Source organism: Natrix helvetica, assembly GCF_964273705.1.
Source record: "Natrix helvetica genome assembly, chromosome: 1".
In the NCBI taxonomy this organism is placed as follows: Eukaryota; Metazoa; Chordata; class Lepidosauria; order Squamata; family Natricidae; genus Natrix; species Natrix helvetica.
The window spans coordinates 121,449,837-121,468,204 of record NC_138548.1 but is presented as its reverse complement, the minus strand read 5'-3'; the positions used below and the strand labels follow the sequence as shown (position 1 = coordinate 121,468,204).

The 18,368-nt window shown below is 40.6% G+C and overlaps 2 protein-coding genes across 6 annotated transcripts; both read left to right on the top strand.

Annotated features, from left to right (window-relative positions):
- The first annotated feature begins 3,358 nt into the window (after positions 1-3,358).
- On the top strand, positions 3,359-9,936 carry NDUFV1 (NADH:ubiquinone oxidoreductase core subunit V1). The gene is made up of 10 exons (XM_081936310.1): positions 3,359-3,521; positions 4,191-4,273; positions 6,701-6,871; positions 7,613-7,796; positions 7,923-8,112; positions 8,385-8,597; positions 8,760-8,926; positions 9,003-9,084; positions 9,371-9,516; positions 9,674-9,936. The coding sequence occupies exons 1-10, from the start codon at positions 3,441-3,443 to the stop codon at positions 9,752-9,754; spliced, it is 1,398 nt and encodes a 465-aa protein (XP_081792436.1). The 5' UTR covers positions 3,359-3,440; the 3' UTR covers positions 9,755-9,936.
- Positions 9,937-11,729: 1,793 nt separating this feature from the next.
- On the top strand, positions 11,730-16,553 carry NUDT8 (nudix hydrolase 8). 5 transcript variants are annotated; one of them, XM_081936313.1, is made up of 5 exons: positions 11,730-12,065; positions 12,890-13,152; positions 13,650-13,782; positions 14,074-14,151; positions 14,582-16,553. In XM_081936313.1, exons 2-5 carry the CDS (start codon positions 12,896-12,898, stop codon positions 14,807-14,809), a joined length of 696 nt encoding a protein of 231 aa, XP_081792439.1. In that variant the 5' UTR covers positions 11,730-12,065; positions 12,890-12,895; the 3' UTR covers positions 14,810-16,553. The 5 variants fall into 5 exon arrangements, with proteins under 5 accessions (XP_081792439.1, XP_081792438.1, XP_081792441.1 ...); XM_081936312.1 differs by having other exon boundaries at positions 11,736-12,028; XM_081936315.1 differs by lacking the exon at positions 11,730-12,065 and adding an exon at positions 12,201-12,256.
- The last annotated feature ends 1,815 nt before the right edge of the window (positions 16,554-18,368 follow it).

Sequence of the window (18,368 nt, the reverse complement as noted above, 5' to 3'; positions counted from 1 at the left end):
TTTCAACTGGTGCATTGCCCAGTCGCTTCTCTTTTCTGTGTTGGATCAAGTCATTTCTATTTATTATACATTTAAAATAGGTCAAACTGCTATTCTGCTTGAGATTCTTAGGTATTTTCATTATATAAGTTTATCATACATACCTTGTAGATTATAAACTATTCTGCAAATGTATGCTTTGAAAAGAAAAAAATCTTTTCTCAGACTTGTAGCCAGAATTCTTTTAATTCTTTTAACCGGGATATCTGAAGAACCATCTCACCCCAAGGAGATAGGTTTCCCTATTCATTCTAGCATGGGGTGGGCAACTATGCAACTTTACAACTTGTGGACATCAACTCCCAGAATTCCTAAGCCAGCCATGGGAGTTGAAGTCCACGGTTGTAAAGTTGCCATAGTTGCCTACTCCTGTTTTAGCAAAAGGGGACCTACTGCACACTCCATCACCCAAGGAATTTCAGCCGGTAAAGTCTAGATAGGAGAGACCTTTCTGCTGTGGCCCCTGGCCTTTGGAACATCTTGCCAGTGGAGATGAGTTCCACTCCCCTCAATCCTTCTGGCTGTCTAGAAAGACCTTAAAACTTGGTTCTGCTAGTTGGCTTGGGGATGCTCTAGTCTAGGCTAAAGTGACAGAAGACACTACTTCAGCCCCACATTTTTTGCCTGTATTTAACTCTTGTAATTTTAAATGGTTTTTTATATGTATTGTATTGTATTGTAGGCCACCCAGAGACACTTTGGAGGGTGATATGAGCAGCATATAAATTTAATAAGAAATTTTAAAGGAGAGGACTCATTCTGATTTGTCATACATGAAAGATGATTTTAACTCTCATTTGAAATTTTTTCTTTTACAAGGGAGCCATTATTTTTCTTTTAAAAAAGAAACCGCCTCTAGTGATACAAGCACAAGAGAATGATGATGTCTTCTGGGGTGAGAGGTAGGGGGGACAGGATTCAAAGCTGATTATACTTGCCTCGTTTATTTTTCTGTGTTGGTAATTTTACAGAAAAGTAAGCAAGTTAGTCCTGGAGAAATGAATTTTAGCCCCCTTTTTGGGGGGGGGGATCAATTCTGCCATAAATTGCTGGGTTGTAAATGAATTTCAGTAGGGTGATGCTAGACTCAGGGCCACTATATGGGTTGAGGGCCACATGCAACTCTTAAATGATACTATTCCTATCTTTTGAACATAGGGACGTCTATATGATTTCACAGAAAATCATGGGCATGCTTGTTAATCTTTGTATTACCATCACAAGCTACTATTTCTAGGAACTCAAGACATTTTGCTATGTGAGATAGTGGACAGAAAGGTGTCCTTCTGCTAAATATATACTAACAGCTTAACTTTATCTTCAACACTGGCAATTGTGTCCTTCACTCTATTCGAGAAGGATGTACTAGTTTGATGGCATAAGCCCCTCCTCCCCTTTTGTCATTTAGAACCTTTCCACTTCATTTCTCCATACACCAATGTGTGTCATATGGTCATGCCGCACATTCATTGATCAAAATTGTCCTTTTTGCTTACTTGGTTAGGTGTTTTGTTGGTGTTTTGTTTAGCCATACTGCCTGAGATATTGGTAATGCAAGCCTCTAGCTTCTTGCTACCTGGGCTAGCAATGTGCAAGCAGCAGTACTAGCTCTGAAAGATGGAAATGCTCATAGAACAGAGAAGCTAGGGTTAGGAGAGTCAAGTGGAGTTGAAGATACTGCTGTAATGCCTCCCTGCATCTTTTGTCTGAGGTAAGTACCTCACTGTCTAATGGCTGGCCTGGCCTCTCTATAAATGGGGATTCAAGATCTATGTATGATTGATGATCCCTCTTTAGAATTTTGGAGCACTTCCATGCAACTGCTATCCTAGAGTACACTCCAATATAATGGGATCATCCTTCTCGGACCAAGAATCAACAGGATCAGAGAGATCAGTGATGCAATCCTCCCTGGCAGAACAGATTAGCAACTTTCTGAAAACTAGGTAAACTGGCAAAGGCAAGCCCAGTGGAACTAATGGAAATGGAGGTATCTGGAATCTGTGGTCCTTTGTGTACCAGATAGAGACAGAAACATAATCAGAACATTCCATATTTAAGAAGAACAAATTATATAAAACAATTTCTGGAATTATATATTATTTAACTTTAAAATGATATTGTTTTTCTTTTCATGATCCTGCAGACTGCAAATCTATGAGCATTTAAAAAATTGATTATACTTACATTCTAATAATATGTTTGGTTGAAGAGCAGGATAAATCCTTACCAACTAACTAAAATAAGTAAATAAAGCAAGCCAGTAGAGGACATTTTTGTGAAAAAAGCACTATTATATCATTTTAGAAGATAGGAATATGTAGAAAGGTAAGTCCACAAAATTTAAACAATATTGATTAAAACTGGAGACATCTAACAACATGCATGTGGGATTTATAGCCACTGTATGACTAGTTACATAAAATACATATACATAAAATACATACAACATATTTGAAACAGTAAGCAGCCCATCGTTAATTGGATAAAATATCAAATTGCTGTATCTTTAGTCATGCCCATCTTACGAACTTTCTTAAAGTACCTGGTTGACTACTGCCCAGCTAACTTCACATATGAAAAATCCAATAGATAATAAATATTCTGTAGGGTTTTACAACTGCAATGACTATTTTACATAACTGTCTAACAATTTCACAAGCAGGCTATCAAAACGTGTACAGCAATCTTCACAGACGGAATCCTAAAATGTGTAAAATCTTTGACCCAACCTGACAAAGAGAAGCCAGCTAACTGTATGATCCAAGTTTCACTATGAGTTGCATTTGAAAAGGCTCCAGATGGTTGTGCAGTTGAGTGCAACAACCAAGACTAGATGGGAAAGATGTCCAGTACCTACTGAAAGATGGTTGATTTTGCTGCAAACATATTAATTCATTGCAATCTTTTAATTACAAACTTCTGTCTTAAGCACATAGGGCTTTAATAGTTAACATATGTGAAATCTCACTCTTTGTATTGAAAATAGATTTCGGAATAGTCCCTTGCATATCCGATTTTTTTTTAAGGATCCTAAATATTGTGTCATACATGTTGCAAACAAATCCGAGAGGAAACTTTACCCTTATAAATATATTTTATCAACCACTGTGCGACGCACATATACCGCTTTATTCCACACCCCTTGCTCCAAAAAAAACCCCGAACCTTCGCTGCAGTCTGTCATTTATTCGGCCGTAAACACGGGTTGGAGATCGCGTGCACTACCTTGTGGAACTTAAACTACAATTCCCATGATCCCAGACGCTAAAGGAAGCCTCTGGTCTTTCGGGAAGAGCGAAGAGAAACATCGTGACGTATTATTATTGCGCCCGACAGGTGAAGGTGACGAGGTTAGGAGCTGCAGCAGGGGAGACCCCCCCACCCCTTCGCTCTTCGCTATGTTGGGGGCTCAGCCCTTGCGCCTCCGTCCGATTTGCACCCAGGCTCGCTTTTTTTCCGCCGCCGCTGCTCCGGAATCGGTGACTTCTACTTGTCCTTCTTCGGTTTCTTTTTCAACAAGGGAAAGGGGAGAAGGGATGGGGACCTATACAACTGCAGCAGTGGTTCTCAGCTAGCTTGCCACAGCGCATAGGCATGCCATGGGCTTGTTTCTAGTGTGCCACGAGATTTTTGTCTTATGTTATTTTTCTTTTCTTTTTGTGTTGCGCATATTCTGTGTGATCCGTATATGCAGCACAGTACAGATATTAGTAAAATAGCTTTAACTTCTTAGAACATGTCTTACACCTTTAAAAATATTCTATGCATTTCATAATTTCCGGTGTGCCACAGAACTACCGTTATGTTCAATATTGTGCTGCAGATTCAAAAACAGGATTGAACTAGAGGAATAAGGGAAGGGAGTATGGATGATGGAGATCTCCAAAGTCCTGCTTTTTGGACCTTATCGGTTCCTCCAACATGCTTTTTAGTTACTTCTATGTTTAGCATGAACTCCTGTTTTAAAATATATATTCTTGGGAGAGAGTGAGAGTGCTTTTTCCTTGCGTATAATGAAGATGGCTCAGTTTCTGTGCTTAGCTTTTGGAAAGAGATATATTTGCCCCTTTTGTTTTCTTGCTTTTGTTCTATTTTTGTAGTATAGTTTTCTTCAAAAACTATTAAAGCTATTTCTTTTTGTTTGACAGGCACCCCCAAAGAAAACTCAGTTTGGTCCCCTCAAAGATGAGGACCGCATTTTTACTAATCTTTATGGACGTCATGATTGGAGGTGAGAAACAAAAATGTAGAATATATTTTGCTTGCTGACAGGAAAATACACAGTTTTCAATTTTTTTTTTTAGTTAGTGGAGAAAAAAGAGTGAATGAATTGTAGGCTGCCAAAAATATTTTTCTACTTATCTAACAGTTGTGGTTTATTTAAATACAATTGAAATTGTTTTAAATTTCTCTAGTTGTGTGTATTCATTGGTTGCTTGTAAAATTGCTATCTTGGCAATTAAATTTCTCTGATATTTTGGCACTGTACAATTTTGTGATTGTGCATTTATTTGTGCAGCTACTACTTTTTTTCCTGTACTATTATTGTAAAGGAAAAGAATGCCAGGATATTGTCATGTCCTGGCTTCTACTACTTTGCATAAAATAGAAAATAGAGAAGAAAAATCCGCAGTGATCTGCTTGGTGTCAGCATGACCATGGATAGAGTTGAATCTTACTGAACCCCACATCTTTCTGCTTCTTTTTAGTCTCTTCTGACTTTGGGGAGTAAATTAAGAAAAACAAAGAGATGAAAAGCTAAAGGAAAACCTATTTTTCTTGCATTTTCTTAGATTTTTACCACTGTTTTATAATAACAAATTGAAGGCTAATGTTTGTTAATTCTGTAACTATTGGTTTTTATACAGTGGCTAAGAGAATAAGCAATGAAACATGCAGTGTGATGCAAATTATGGCTTTTACTTACTTGTGCTACAAATACCATAGGACAAGGCTCATGTCATGATATCACGATGCATGTTTTATCATTTTGTCATTATTGTGGTTAGAAATGAGGACTCTCAACTCCATCTACAAGAGGAAGATATATTTCCTAATTCCAAACATTTCCAAATTTCCATGTGCACTATATTGCCAAAAGTATTCGCTCACCTGCCTTTACTCTCATATGAACTTACTGTAAGTGACATCCCATTCCTAATCTATAGGGTTCAATATGACATCGGTCCACCCTTTGCAACTATAACAGCTTCAACTCTTTTGGGAAGGCTGTCCACAAGGTTTAGGAGTGTGTTTATGGGAATTTTTGACCGTTCTTCCAGAAGCGCATTTGTGAGGTCGCACACTGATGTTGGACGAGAAGGCCTGGCTCTCAGTCTCCGCTCTAATTCATCCCAAAGGTGTTCTATCGGGATGAGGTCAGGATTCTGTGCAGGCCAGTCAAGTTCACCCACACCAGACTCTGTCATCCATGTCTTTATGGACCTTGCTTTGTGCACTGGTGCACAGTCATGTTGGAAGAGGAAGGGGCCAGCTCCAAACTGTTCCCACAAAGTTGGGAGCATGGAATTGTCCAAAATGTCTTGGTATGCTGAAGCATTCAGAGTTCCTTTCACTGGAACTAAGGGGCCAAGCCCAGCTCCTGAAAACAATCCCACACCATAATCCCCTCTCCACCAAACTTTACACTTGGCACAATGCAGTTAGAGAAGTACCGTTCTCTTGGCACCCGCCAAACCCAGACTCATCCATCAGATTGCCAGATGGAGAAGCACAATTTGTCACTCCAGAGAACGCATCTCCACTGCTCTAGAGTCCAGTGGCTGTGTGCTTTACTCCACTGCATCAGACGCTTTGCATTGCACTTGGTGATGTATGGCTTGGATGCAGCTGCTCGGCCATGGAAACCCATTCCATGAAGCTTTCTGCGCACTGTTCTGGAGCTAATCGGAAGGCCACATGACGTTTGGAGGTCTGTAGCGATTGACTCTGCAGAAAGTTGTTGACCTCTTTGCACTATGCGCCTCAGCATCCGCTGACCCCGCTCCGTCAGTTTACATGGCCTACCACTTTGGGGCTGAGTTGCTGTTGTTCCCAAACACTTCCACATTCTTATAATACAGCTGACAGTTGACTGTGGAATATTTAGGAGCGAGGAAATGTCACAACTGGATTTGTTGCACAGGTGGCATCCTATCACAGTTCCACGCAGGAAGTCACTGAGCTCCTGAGAGCAACCCATTCTTTCACAAATGTTTGTAAAAACAGTCTGCATGCCTAGGTACTTGATTTTATACACCTGTGGCCATGGAAGTGATTGGAACACCTGATTCTGATTATTTGGATGGGTGAGCGAATACTTTGGGCAATGTAGTGTATTTAGATTGCACCTATTGGTACAACTCAAGATAGATTCAAAATGCTCCTGCCTCCTGTTTTTCTATATTCTATATTAAGAACCCTTAATGTAGGGTGAGCTGGGCCAAGAGAGACCCACTGGGTCAAAATCATGATTAAATCATATTCATGCTGAAAGGAAGACTTGCAGCTTCCCAGTTTTTAGTCCAGTATCTTAACCACTACATTAAACTGCTATCATATTCTGAGATACCTGAACAACCCCAGATGGGGAAAGCAGCTCTAAATTTATTTACAAAATGGAGTTAATATGCATGACTCTTTTCTTTTTTGTCTCTAGGTTGAAAGGGGCTTTGAGCCGAGGTGACTGGTATAAAACCAAGGAAATCCTGCTGAAGGGTGTGGATTGGATCTTGAATGAAATAAAGACTTCAGGCCTGAGAGGTCGTGGAGGAGCTGGCTTTCCAACTGGCCTCAAGTGGAGCTTTATGAATAAGCCTCCAGATGGCAGGTGTGGTACTAATTATGAAAATTGTAGTTTCAAATGTTAAACTCTGCTTATCTTCTTATGCAGAACCTGTTTAAGCCATAGTTTTTCCTTCTACTTTTGGGTTGGAATGCCATTTATTATTAATTGGAATTTGCGGCTGTAGTTTCCATTTCAGTCTTTTATATTTAAAATTGTGCATCTCAACTTTGAAGAATGATTTATATCTGTCTCAAAAGTTTTAAACCCCTCTTTTCTTCTCTCTTTTTCAAAAAAAAAAAGTTGTGTTCTCTAGAAAGATTGGCTCTGTGAAGCAGCCAGATTTCTAGACTTCTTATCCAGAAGAACTGCCATAAGAGGGGATAGTTAGTTTGACTAGCTAGATGGATGGAGTGTGAGATTCGTACTTGGAAAAGTCAGCTTTAAATATCTCTGTGTGTGCTCTAATTCAAAATTATCCTTTTCTCAGCTTTGCCATATGGCTAAAATATTATCATTTGCTGTGGCTGCAGAAGTACAAATATAGTTTCCTCAGTAATACTTAGGATGCTTACTTGTATGCTCAGGTTTTCCTAAGCCTTGATTTCCTTGCGGTTGAAGTTGGGACACTATGATTATTGACTGGGTGAAGATCCTGAACTGGATAGATTAGTTGTGTAGTCTGTCTGTAAACGTTAATAGATTAGATAGCATTACTAACTGGAGCGCATACTGATGGAGAAGCTTTTCTTCTTGTTGATGAATATAATTATTTCTGTGTTTCAGGCCTAAGTACTTGGTAGTGAATGCAGATGAAGGGGAACCAGGCACTTGTAAGGATCGGGAGATTATGCGTCATGATCCCCATAAGCTAATAGAGGGCTGCCTAGTGGCAGGAAGATCTATGGGGGCTCGAGCTGCCTATATCTATATACGTGGAGAGTTCTACAATGAAGCATCAAACTTGCAGGTAAGCTGCTGTCTCTTGTGGTTACCTTAATTTTGTCTGCTAGATTGCCTTTTTCTATGGTCAGAAATCAAGGTCACTGGTGTTTGGGCTTTGGCTGTAGTAATTAATGCTATCTTCCTTTATTAGGTGGCAATTAAGGAGGCCTATGAAGCAGGACTGGTGGGCAAGGATGCTTGTGGCTCTGGCTATGACTTTGATGTCTTTGTAGCAAGAGGGGCAGGTGCCTATATTTGTGGTGAAGAGACTGCACTTATTGAATCCCTTGAGGGCAAACAGGGCAAACCCCGCCTCAAGCCTCCTTTCCCTGCAGATGTAGGTAAGGCATTTTAAATGCTCCTTCTACTGGTGTGTGCGCGCGTGTGCATTTCTAATATGCTTCCTCAAGTCAACATGAGACTTCCATTATCTATATATAAGGCCATCAACATACTTTTTTAAAAACCTAAAATAACTTTTAAGTCCCTATCAAATATCCCATTTAATAGTACTAAAACTCCCATTTTGATTATTCTTGTGCCCATTCTCCTTTTCATCTTAAGATTGTTCAGAAATGTTATTCATGTTAACCCATTTTCTTTCTTTCTTTAGGGGTGTTTGGGTGCCCTACCACAGTGGCAAATGTGGAAACGGTTGCGGTAGCACCTACAATCTGCCGTCGAGGAGGTACCTGGTTTGCTGGCTTTGGACGTGAGCGTAACTCTGGCACTAAGCTCTTCAATATCTCAGGCCATGTCAATACCCCTTGTACTGTGGAAGAGGAGATGTCAATACCATTGCGTGATTTAATTGAACGACATGCAGGTGAGAGTGACTTATTCACCCTAAAGAATGAGCTGTCACTTTAATTTAGATACCAATATTAGTGGCGTCAGCTTTTTAGTTCCTTTTGTTCCTCTTGTATATTGACCTGATCCAATCATCTAAAGAGCCAGGCCTCATGGTGTGTTTCTGCCTTCTGATTAGGCGGCATTAGAGGAGGCTGGGATAACTTGCTCGCTGTGATTCCTGGAGGCTCTTCAACTCCGCTCATCCCCAAGTCAGTGTGCGAGACCGTTCTGATGGACTTTGATGCCTTAGTGGAGGCACAGACCGGGCTTGGGACAGCAGCTCTCATTGTCATGGACAAATCGGTAAGCCATGTTCCCTAGAGTTATTTCTCTGGGTTTTGCATGTGATTCATCTTCATTTTCTTCTCTTTCTCTCCAGACAGATATAGTTCGAGCCATTGCCCGCCTCATTGAATTTTACAAGCACGAAAGTTGTGGGCAGTGCACACCTTGCCGAGAAGGTGAGTGTTATTATTCAAACCTTTTGAAGTATCAGCAAAATTACCCCACAATTCTCTGAATTAGGGTTGGGATTGAAAAAATAGTGTGAAAAAAATGTTCGCATTATTTTTTTAGGCCAGTATTATTTAAAATATAGTGGAAACAGATTGACAATCCAAGGTCAGGGAAAAGACCTGTAACCTGGGCAGCAAAATCAATTTACGCTTCTGTGTTAAGTATTGTGCTGCCTTGATGATTTTCATGAGGCTTTGTATTCCACTTTTAATGTTGATTCCCTTCCTACAGGTGTTGACTGGATGAACAAGGTCATGTGGCGATTTGTGAGAGGCAATGCCCAAGTGACAGAAATTGATGCACTCTGGGAAATTAGCAAACAAATTGAAGGTCACACTATCTGTGCCCTGGGAGATGGGGCTGCTTGGCCTGTGCAGGTAATTTCCTTTTTACTTCAGAATGTGCTGAAGAGTCACACAATTTGCTTGACAAGAGGGCTAGAAATAAAATGGTTTTGTAGGAGGCCTCAGGTTGGAGCACAAGGAATGCTACAGATGTATCTAATGGGTAACTCCTGTGCTTGATTTTTTACAGGGTCTAATTCGTCACTTCCGTCCAGAACTGGAAGAACGGATGAGGCAATATAATGAATCTAAAAAGCAGGCATCTGGATGAACAGTTATAACGCCCACCTCTAAGAAGTTACACTGTTCAAATCATCTTTTGTAGCCCACGTCTACTTTTGCTTGGGCTTCAGTAACAGAGTTTAATTTCTATTATTTGTGACAACCTGCTTCAACTCCCAGTTTTTCTTTTTTGCTTTCTTCTTGGGCAGTTTATTAAATAGTTTAGACTGATCTGTGTAGTTTCTTACAGCAAGGAGAATGAGTGAATACCTGGATGTGATCTTATTTGATTATTGGATTTATATGGCCATCTGATTCATAAGCGTGACTCTGGATAGCATTAGAAATAGAATGCAATATGTCCCATGAAAGTAACTAAGAATCAAACCACATAGGAAGCCCTAGAACATCTCACAGAACAAGCGCAGCACCATCCTGTATCCGAGGCCTTGAATTGCCTTTATATATTACTTGCAGTGATTGATTATGTAATGAAGCAAAGACGTCTTTACAAACTATAAGAGTTCATGAGAAAATAATTGTCCAGCATGACCAGTCAGGATTCCGTAGTACATAAATATAACTTTGATGAACTCATCTAAACCTTTACTTTCCTGTTCCTAATTCTTCTTCTGCAAGGCCTATAAATGTGCAAATGAAATGGAAAGCTGATTGTACTATTAATTTGCAAATATTTTTAATTTTTTTAAGTAGTAAACATCAGGCTGAAATGGTTTAATGCCGCATATCTGGCTCTGCAGATATATTTCACTTTTGACTTGCATATGTAGTTGGATGTGCAGTTGGCCATGTCATGGGGGAATTTACTGAAGAAAACAATTATGTTTGGAAGAATTAGCTGCAAAAGGAACCCAGGTTGTGAAAGAACACGGTGGCTGGACACTATCAAAGCTGACACCAGCTAGAGCATAGAAAAACTCAAATGAAGTAGTGCAGGATTGGAAGATGTGAAGAGACATGACCCAGAGAATCGCAAAGGGTTAGACTTGACTGAATAAATAACTTCATGCTGTTGGATGAGCAGTATCAGTCATCTTTAGAACCTGGAGGCTTAGTAAGAAAGGAGTAGTGCAGTGTAATAAAAGATGCCTTTCATCCATAACTTCTTGAATAGCTTTTTGAGCAATGTAGTTTCAGGATTCACATACTATGCTCAAAAGTGTAATCATATTATGGCTTAGTACATTATGTAATTCTTGTACTCTTGCCTCAGCTATTGCTTTGGAAGAAATTAAAAGGGACAAAATGGAGTAGTTTGGGCTGCTTATGATTTCTTTTCTGGTATTCTATACTGGTTTTTAAACTATTTGCCACCTAGAGTTGTTCAATGGCCTCTAAATTGTTTAAACACAGATGCCATATTGTAATACAAAGTCCTATTTCATCCGCTGTTAGAAGAGAAAAGCACAGGATGTTTGGAGAACATAGGGGGTAAAACATAGTGTTATATATCAGGGCTCCAACCTCACTTAGGAATGTTAAACTGGGACCTGCCCTCCTATCCACTTTACATGTTATATTCAGCCATGGCGGCATTTGAATTATTTTACATATTTCTCCATAGTAAATAGACCACAATTTTTGTCTAACATTAAGGCTAGCGGACATGCTTAAAATAACTTCCTGAATAATAGGTGATACTATTACAAGAGATTCTGTGGGCTATGTATCAGTTTATTTGTTCTTATAGATAACAAATGATTATGACAAGTCCTGGATGCATTTATTTATTTGCATCCTGCCTTTATTACTTTTACAAATAACTCAAGGTGGCAAACACATACATCATTTTGGGGATTAATTCCAGGGCAGAAAACCCCAAATAAACTTTTCATTTTGTCATTGATGCTTCATGTGGTTTAATACCTGCCCTGAAAAGTAAGGGTTTTTAGAATTACTGTTTGATGACTATCTTAAAATCTCATAAAAGCAAGTATCAACCTTGAGTTAAATAGATCTTTTTGCATCCCGTAGTCTACGAATACATGCACATTGGGTGGAGTTCAAACTCGTCAGAGTACGTCAGCACAAAGGTTTCTGTGTAAATCATTGGAAGATGATTTAAAGATGCCCTTAAAGAGCCGTTTAGTCCTCTAACCTTTCCGGCCATAAAATCCTAACAGCCGCCCTCAAGGTCTCTTAAGGGGCGAGGGAGCTCTCGCTGCACCGCCCAGGCTCTCAGTTTGGGGCGTGGCTTTTGCCATCCTCCCGTCTCATTGGTGGAGGCGGCGTCCTCGGCTGTCGGTTTTAAGCTGCTGTCGACGAAGAATTCCCTCTTTTGACGGAGGAACGTTTCTAGGAGGTTAGAACGGCGCTTTCCATATTTCGGACTGGCGGAAGTATGCCCTAACTGACATCGTCCTTCCCCCCCCCCCCCATTTGTTGAAAAGCAGGCTGGGAAGCTTTTCCGTCCCGCCATGTTTGTTGAGGGGAGGGGCGGGGCTAATAGAAAGAACTGTGAAATGCTGGGATTCTTGGCTGGGTTTTTGGTTGCTCTGAGTAGCTGGTTGCGTCGCCGGGTAGTTTGCGGGTAACTATGGGAGCGGACCGAAGACCGTCTTGTGCCTTTCCTTGGTGGCTGCTCTCGAAAGAACGAACCTCCCCCCTCCTTTTCTTCTGGAGACTTTGAATGGGACGGTTTTAAAAGCCCCGGCATCTCCTCGATGGGATGGACTACGGCTCCCATCTCAGGCTGGCTGGCTAAGGATAATGGGAGGTGATGCCCAGCTCATATGGAGTACCCTGGGTAAAGCTGATAAGGCAAAACAAAAACACCCAAGACCTGCACCCTTGATTAACCACCCTATAACAGTTTTCTGACTATGGAGGACTTTAAATTCTTGGCTGCTCTGGGCTTGTCAAATTCCCTGTGTGTTTTCCGGGTCTTTGTGCTTGTAGGCCGCAGCCGCATTTCCTGACATGATAAGAAGCCACTGTCACAGACCAAGAGTGGTCCAGATTTCACAAGGGAGTTCAAATGTTTGGCACCTTGTGTTTGGATCCCAAACTTTAGCCCTCCCTGCCCCCCCCTCCCACACAACAAATTGGGATTAGCCTTAGGAACCATGCAATGAGGCTTAAGGAATTCACTGAGTCTCAAGGTGTGGGCTACCATTCAGGTGAAATTCTTCCCTTTCTCTCTCCCTCCCCCCTCAATATTTAGGGCACTATGCTTCAGTCTCTGCACTACCTCTGCCAGCGTACACGCCGTATGCCCATAGCCAGTGTGGGTCTGGTACGTAGATATTTATCCTGGGAAAACGAGCAGCGGTGCAGAGGGCTGCTAGAGAAACCCACCAGCCGGTACAAGAAAGAAACTATGGGGGCAGCTGTGCTGGTATCTCTGTGCTCTGTGGCTGGGGACCCAGCGATCCTGTACACTCTGCGTTCCAACACTCTGACCGGTTTATACAAAGGGGAAGTCAGGTACTTGACAACTTAATCTTCTTCCTTGGTAAATGCAAAGATAAATAGCAGAATACGCAGATGGGAGTCATTAACCCCCTCTTGTTGTCTTTGGGGGGACCTCATAAGTTTTCTGAAAACCAGTTGAAAGGCTGAGTAGAGAGAAGATTAAAGAGAGAAGAGGAACAATAGTTGTCTCCAGATATATGAGAGTCTTGCAAAAGGCAAGACCTAATTGTTCTAGAGTTCTAAGGAAAGTGACAGGGAAGCATTGCTTAGAAACATTAGAAACTGGCACACAAATGTTTAATAGCAATATAGACTGGGGAGGTATTTGAAAAGTAAGATGGCAATTCAACAGGATGTATCTTCATTGAAGAACTTGGCGCAACATTAGTGGTTGAGCCAGAAGATGTCCAGGAAACTTTCTGACTCTCCCAGTCCCTCTCAATCCTAAGTAATCTTTAAGATTTTCCATCCCAAACTTCCCTTGCACAATAACTTATTTGCTTTTGCAGTTTCCCAGGTGGTAAACGTGATGACTCTGACCAAGATGCTATCTCCACAGCACTGCGGGAGACCCATGAAGAGCTGGGCATACGGTTAAAGGAGGACTGTGTCTGGGGAATCATGAGACCTGTTCCTGATAGGGTAATGCGTAATGTTGCCCTTTGTTTTCAGAGATAAGATGAACGTTGAAATAGGCTTCTGTCGTGGAATCACGATGGATATGCTGTTTCGTGCTAGAATCAGTTGGGGGGAAAACTTTTTTTTGTAATTGCTGTCTGCAATGAGAGAAATGGAAAATTTCCAGGAAGCAGAAAAGGCTGGGCTAGGGGATTAACATACCATCTGTGATATGCTTTGCTTTATGCTTTTCTTTGAGAAAGCATGGGATAGTGAACAACTCATATCTGTTTAATTTTGCCTTTTTTTCCCCAGACTAATAGGATGGTGGCTCCTGTACTAGCAAACCTGGGGCCTTTGGAGAACCTGACACTGAAACCTAACCCCCAAGAGGTGAATCATAATATTAACTGGGACACAGTGACATAGTGTATCACATATTATTTTTATTCAATATATTTTTCTAGAAAGATGGATGTGAAAGAAAATTCTCAGACACTTAGTGATATTCTAGTGGCAATTTCTTCCTGTGTTAAGCACTAATTCCCTTGGAAGTAATCTCTTGAGTGGAGCATAAGATGCCTGTGGTAGGGATCTTATGGTGGGATGCACCATTTTCTTTCTTTTTGATACCAGATGTTTCTATTTCTGAACCTCACCCCCCTTTTTTGCTTCTGTTTATTTCTGATCCTCTTTTCCCCCCAATATTGCAATTTGAGATTTGAACTAATTACATCCAAAGGAATTTGATGGAAGAGAAGTTATCCCATAACTAAATTGGACAAGTTATGCTTCCACTCAATCTTCGTTGTTCAATTTACAGGTTGAGGCTGTCTTCACACTGTCTTTCTCCCACCTGCTACAAGAAAAGAACCAGGGCTACACCCACTTCTGCCGTGATGGTATCTACCGCTGCACATTCCCTGTCTTCTTGCATGGTCCTCACCGTGTATGGGGTCTTACAGCAATCATAACAGAGCTGACTCTGGAGTTGCTAGCACCAGGAAAATATTGCATGCGGACTGATGTCGTGGGTCGGATTCGGCACTGACTTTTGACTCAAATTCACACTTGGATCTCTTAAGATCTTTTCTGTTTTCTACATTTGTCAAAGGACTTTATAGAATTGATGATCTCATCAGGCAAGTGTTGCTCCTTTTCTTTGTCATAAGAATCTTCAAAACTCAGGTCAGCTCAGTTCTGAACAACAAGAAGAAAGCCGTTTATCTCTCCAGCTCACTACCTCCGAACACTACTATTACATTATTGGCAAAAAGCAATGATGAAACATCTATCTAGTTTACTGTTGTTACCTGAATAAACAAGGACACTTGAAACCTTATGCAGATTTCTGTTTTGGCAGGTACCGTATTTTTCAGAGTATAAGACACATCTTTTTTCCTCTAAAAAGGCTGAAAATCTGGGTGCATCTTATACATCAAATACAGCATTTTTTGCCTCCTGAAGCCCTGCCCCCTTCGCCAATTTGGCCATGCATAGGTTATTGAGGTTTTCAGATAGCTCCTGGGGGCTGGGGAGGGCAGAAATGAGCAGAAAACAGGCTGTTTTTGCCCTCCCCCCAGCAGCACTCTATAAGTCTACATAAGGCTATGCATGCAATTTTTTTGACAAAAAACAACCCGTTTTTGCAAAAAATGGGCTGTTTTTTGCTCGTTTTTGCCCCCCCCCCTTCCAGGAGCACTCTATAAGCCTCCAACCCGGCTATTAATTCCTTTTTAAAAAAGGGGTGAAAAACGGGCCGTTTTGGGGAGGTTTGCAGAGTGCAAAAACTTTTTCCCCCTTTTGGAAAGCTGTTTAGTTACAGTGGTTGTTGAGAATTAATTGATCAAGTGCTGTCCCAGCAGAAACAAAGTTTTAGGTGCTACAGGTTGTCAGCTATTTCTTTCTCCAGCACATGTATAAATACACCTGGAAAGTGATGTCCCAGCAGAAACAAAGTTTTAGGTGCTACAGGTTGTCAGCTATTTCTTTCTCCAGCACATGTATAAATACACCTGGAAATATCTACCTACCTACCTACTCTCTCTCTCTCCCTCCCTCCTTCCCTACTGTATTTCTCTCTCTCAATCCTATCTACCCATATACCTACCTACCTACTCTCTCTCTCCCCTACCTATCTACTGTATTTCTCTCTATTTTTCTCTCTCTACCTACCAACCTACCTACTCTCTCTCTCTCCCTCCCTATCTACTGTATTTCTCTCTCTCTGTCTATGTCTCTCTCTCTCTATCCCTCTACCTACCTACCTATCTACACACACTCTCTCCCTACCTACCTACTGTATTTCTCTCTCTCTCCCTACCTACCTACTGTATTTCTCTCTTTCTCTCCCTCTATCCCTCAATCTACCTACCTACTTTTTTTTTTAGATTTGCTTCTTCAAAACCTGGGTGCGTCTTATACTCTGAAAAATACGGTATATGTGTAGTACAAATAAAACATGGGTTTTAACCTCAAAGAAAGGTTTAGGCTTGCTTGTTTTGTGATGGCAATAACCGCATAAATGGATGATAAAAAGAGCATTTACCAAAGAAAGCACTGACCTTTAAGGTACCCAAATAATAAATGCCAGCAATCCAGGTTAGGATACAAATTTGTGAATGAATATTGATCCCTATTTCTTTCACATCTCCACTGTTTTCTTATCATTGTGCTGATTTAACAAAATTTGCATTTCAATAACATACATACATACAAACATACAAAAGTTGTATACAAGAAATAGTATTTAAGTATGTTGTTAAATTAGAATAAACCTGAGATTGTTTGGAATATAGGGAGTCTAATCAATTCCTAGTTTTTTGAGACATGGAACATTTTTACTCTGCCCTTCCTACTCCCTAAAACAGGAGCATGAATCATATATTGCTACAGTAAGAAAATGTAATTATCATTAGGGCTATAGCACATCTTGTAGAACAAGGCATCTTACAAGATACTTGTGAATTGGTAAAACCTTGTTGGTTGTATGGCAATCTGAATTCTGCTGGGTCTGTGTGTGCGTTCATACAGAGGGGACAATATGCTGATTTCACCGTAGCCTTTTTCCAACACGTAGCAGACAATGATATAGTTGGGATTAAACTAGTTCAAATATTTATTTGGTGTAACAACGATTCAGAGTTGATGTCAGGAATTACGGAGAAGCTGTACATTTCTGAATAGAGGTTCACACCAAAAATGTTAGTATCCTTCAAAAGAATGTTGGTGAGTTCAGAGACAGCCTATAAATAAAACGGTGGAAGACTATGGATCTGAAAGGATGTTGCACTTTAAGACACAGAAACTGATTGATTATAAACAATGTGGCTTGTGGGAGAAAAAAGTATCAATGAATGTATGAGATGGGCAGTCTTGTTTTACTCTAACCAGGCCACAAGCAATTTTCCTATGCTGAATACGGAAAGAGGAGAGTCTTGCCTAAAAAGAGACAATAAAAAAATTATTAAATTTAAATTTGTTTAAGAAATAAATGCCAGTCCTGCCCTGAGGTCCCATCTATGCACTGAGAGTAGAAACATGGCCTGGGGAAGTCTCCACAAACAGGCCTCCCTAGATGATTGCACTGCGGTCCCAAACCAGTCGGTATGTGGATGCCCAGCACTGTCTGCAAGGCAGGGCAGAACGACAAAAAGAACCGAGTAAGGTCACAAGGAAAGCCCCACCCCTTTTGTGCATGTGTCAGGACAGGACATGCATTTCTAGACGGCTTGTGGCAGGCCCTGCTTCAGTTGTTTGGGTAAAACTTGGCTGATGCTTTGTGGCAATATCTGCATGCAGAGCCTTCCCTTATGAACATTAGACAAGGAAACAAAACAATGTTGTGGCAGATGCCTCTCTTTAGGACAGAATCTCCTCTTCATGATTTTAACATGGACAGTTTAATTTGTCCACTTAGCATGAAATTTGGATAGAGGATTTTCAGAATTATGTCAATAGGTTGGTGGGGGGGGGGGAGTCGTTCTAAAGATACTGTGCATATTCTTGCCATTTGATTCTCTTAAGATGATTGCCCCAATTAGCTGTTTCATGAGGAGTCCTAATCTCTTGCACTTCAAAGAAGAAGCTGAATTCACACTAGATGGGAGCAACTTGCATTGAGTTACCTGACCTAGCATAGTATGTGAACCGGGGCCTATTCTGTAAACTGATACAGTAAACCATAGTTTATCAGTTTGTATAGTAAGGTAAAATTTAGGAAGCTATTAGGGACCCAAACAGTGCAAAAGAAGACTAGTCCAGCAGACAAACACAACTAGAATTTAAACTGCTCTGTTGAGAGATAGATCTGCATTTTATTTTGCTTCCTGTATGAACATAACTCTTTCTAATCAGTACAGGAGACTATCCATGAAAGAATTCTCTTGTGAAATGTTACTAAACACAACACTCTAAACTCACCGATAAATACCAAGGTTATTTCTTTCCAGTTCTATCGGTAATGTTTATAAAAATGCATTCAATAGATGGCGGTGTTGCTTTAGACAAGCATTTTCAAACCTGTTAAGGCCAGGGAACTTGTTAGGTTTTTTTAAAAAAAATACAAATTTCTGACCAAGAGGTAAAAGCTAGTTAAGAAAATTGGCTGC

Excerpts from the sequence above, each read along its gene's own strand:
- NDUFV1 (XM_081936310.1), top strand. The coding sequence starts at position 3,441 with ATGTTGGGGGCTCAGCCCTTGCGCCTCCGTCCGATTTGCACCCAGGCT. Across the intron at positions 6,872-7,612 it reads AATAAGCCTCCAGATGGCAG|GCCTAAGTACTTGGTAGTGA; the intron begins GTGTGGTACTAA and ends TCTGTGTTTCAG. Across the intron at positions 8,598-8,759 it reads TTTAATTGAACGACATGCAG|GCGGCATTAGAGGAGGCTGG; the intron begins GTGAGAGTGACT and ends CCTTCTGATTAG.
- NUDT8 (XM_081936311.1), top strand. The coding sequence starts at position 12,446 with ATGCCCAGCTCATATGGAGTACCCTGG. Across the intron at positions 12,473-12,889 it reads GCTCATATGGAGTACCCTGG|GGCACTATGCTTCAGTCTCT; the intron begins GTAAAGCTGATA and ends CTCAATATTTAG. Across the intron at positions 13,783-14,073 it reads TGAGACCTGTTCCTGATAGG|ACTAATAGGATGGTGGCTCC; the intron begins GTAATGCGTAAT and ends TTTTTTCCCCAG.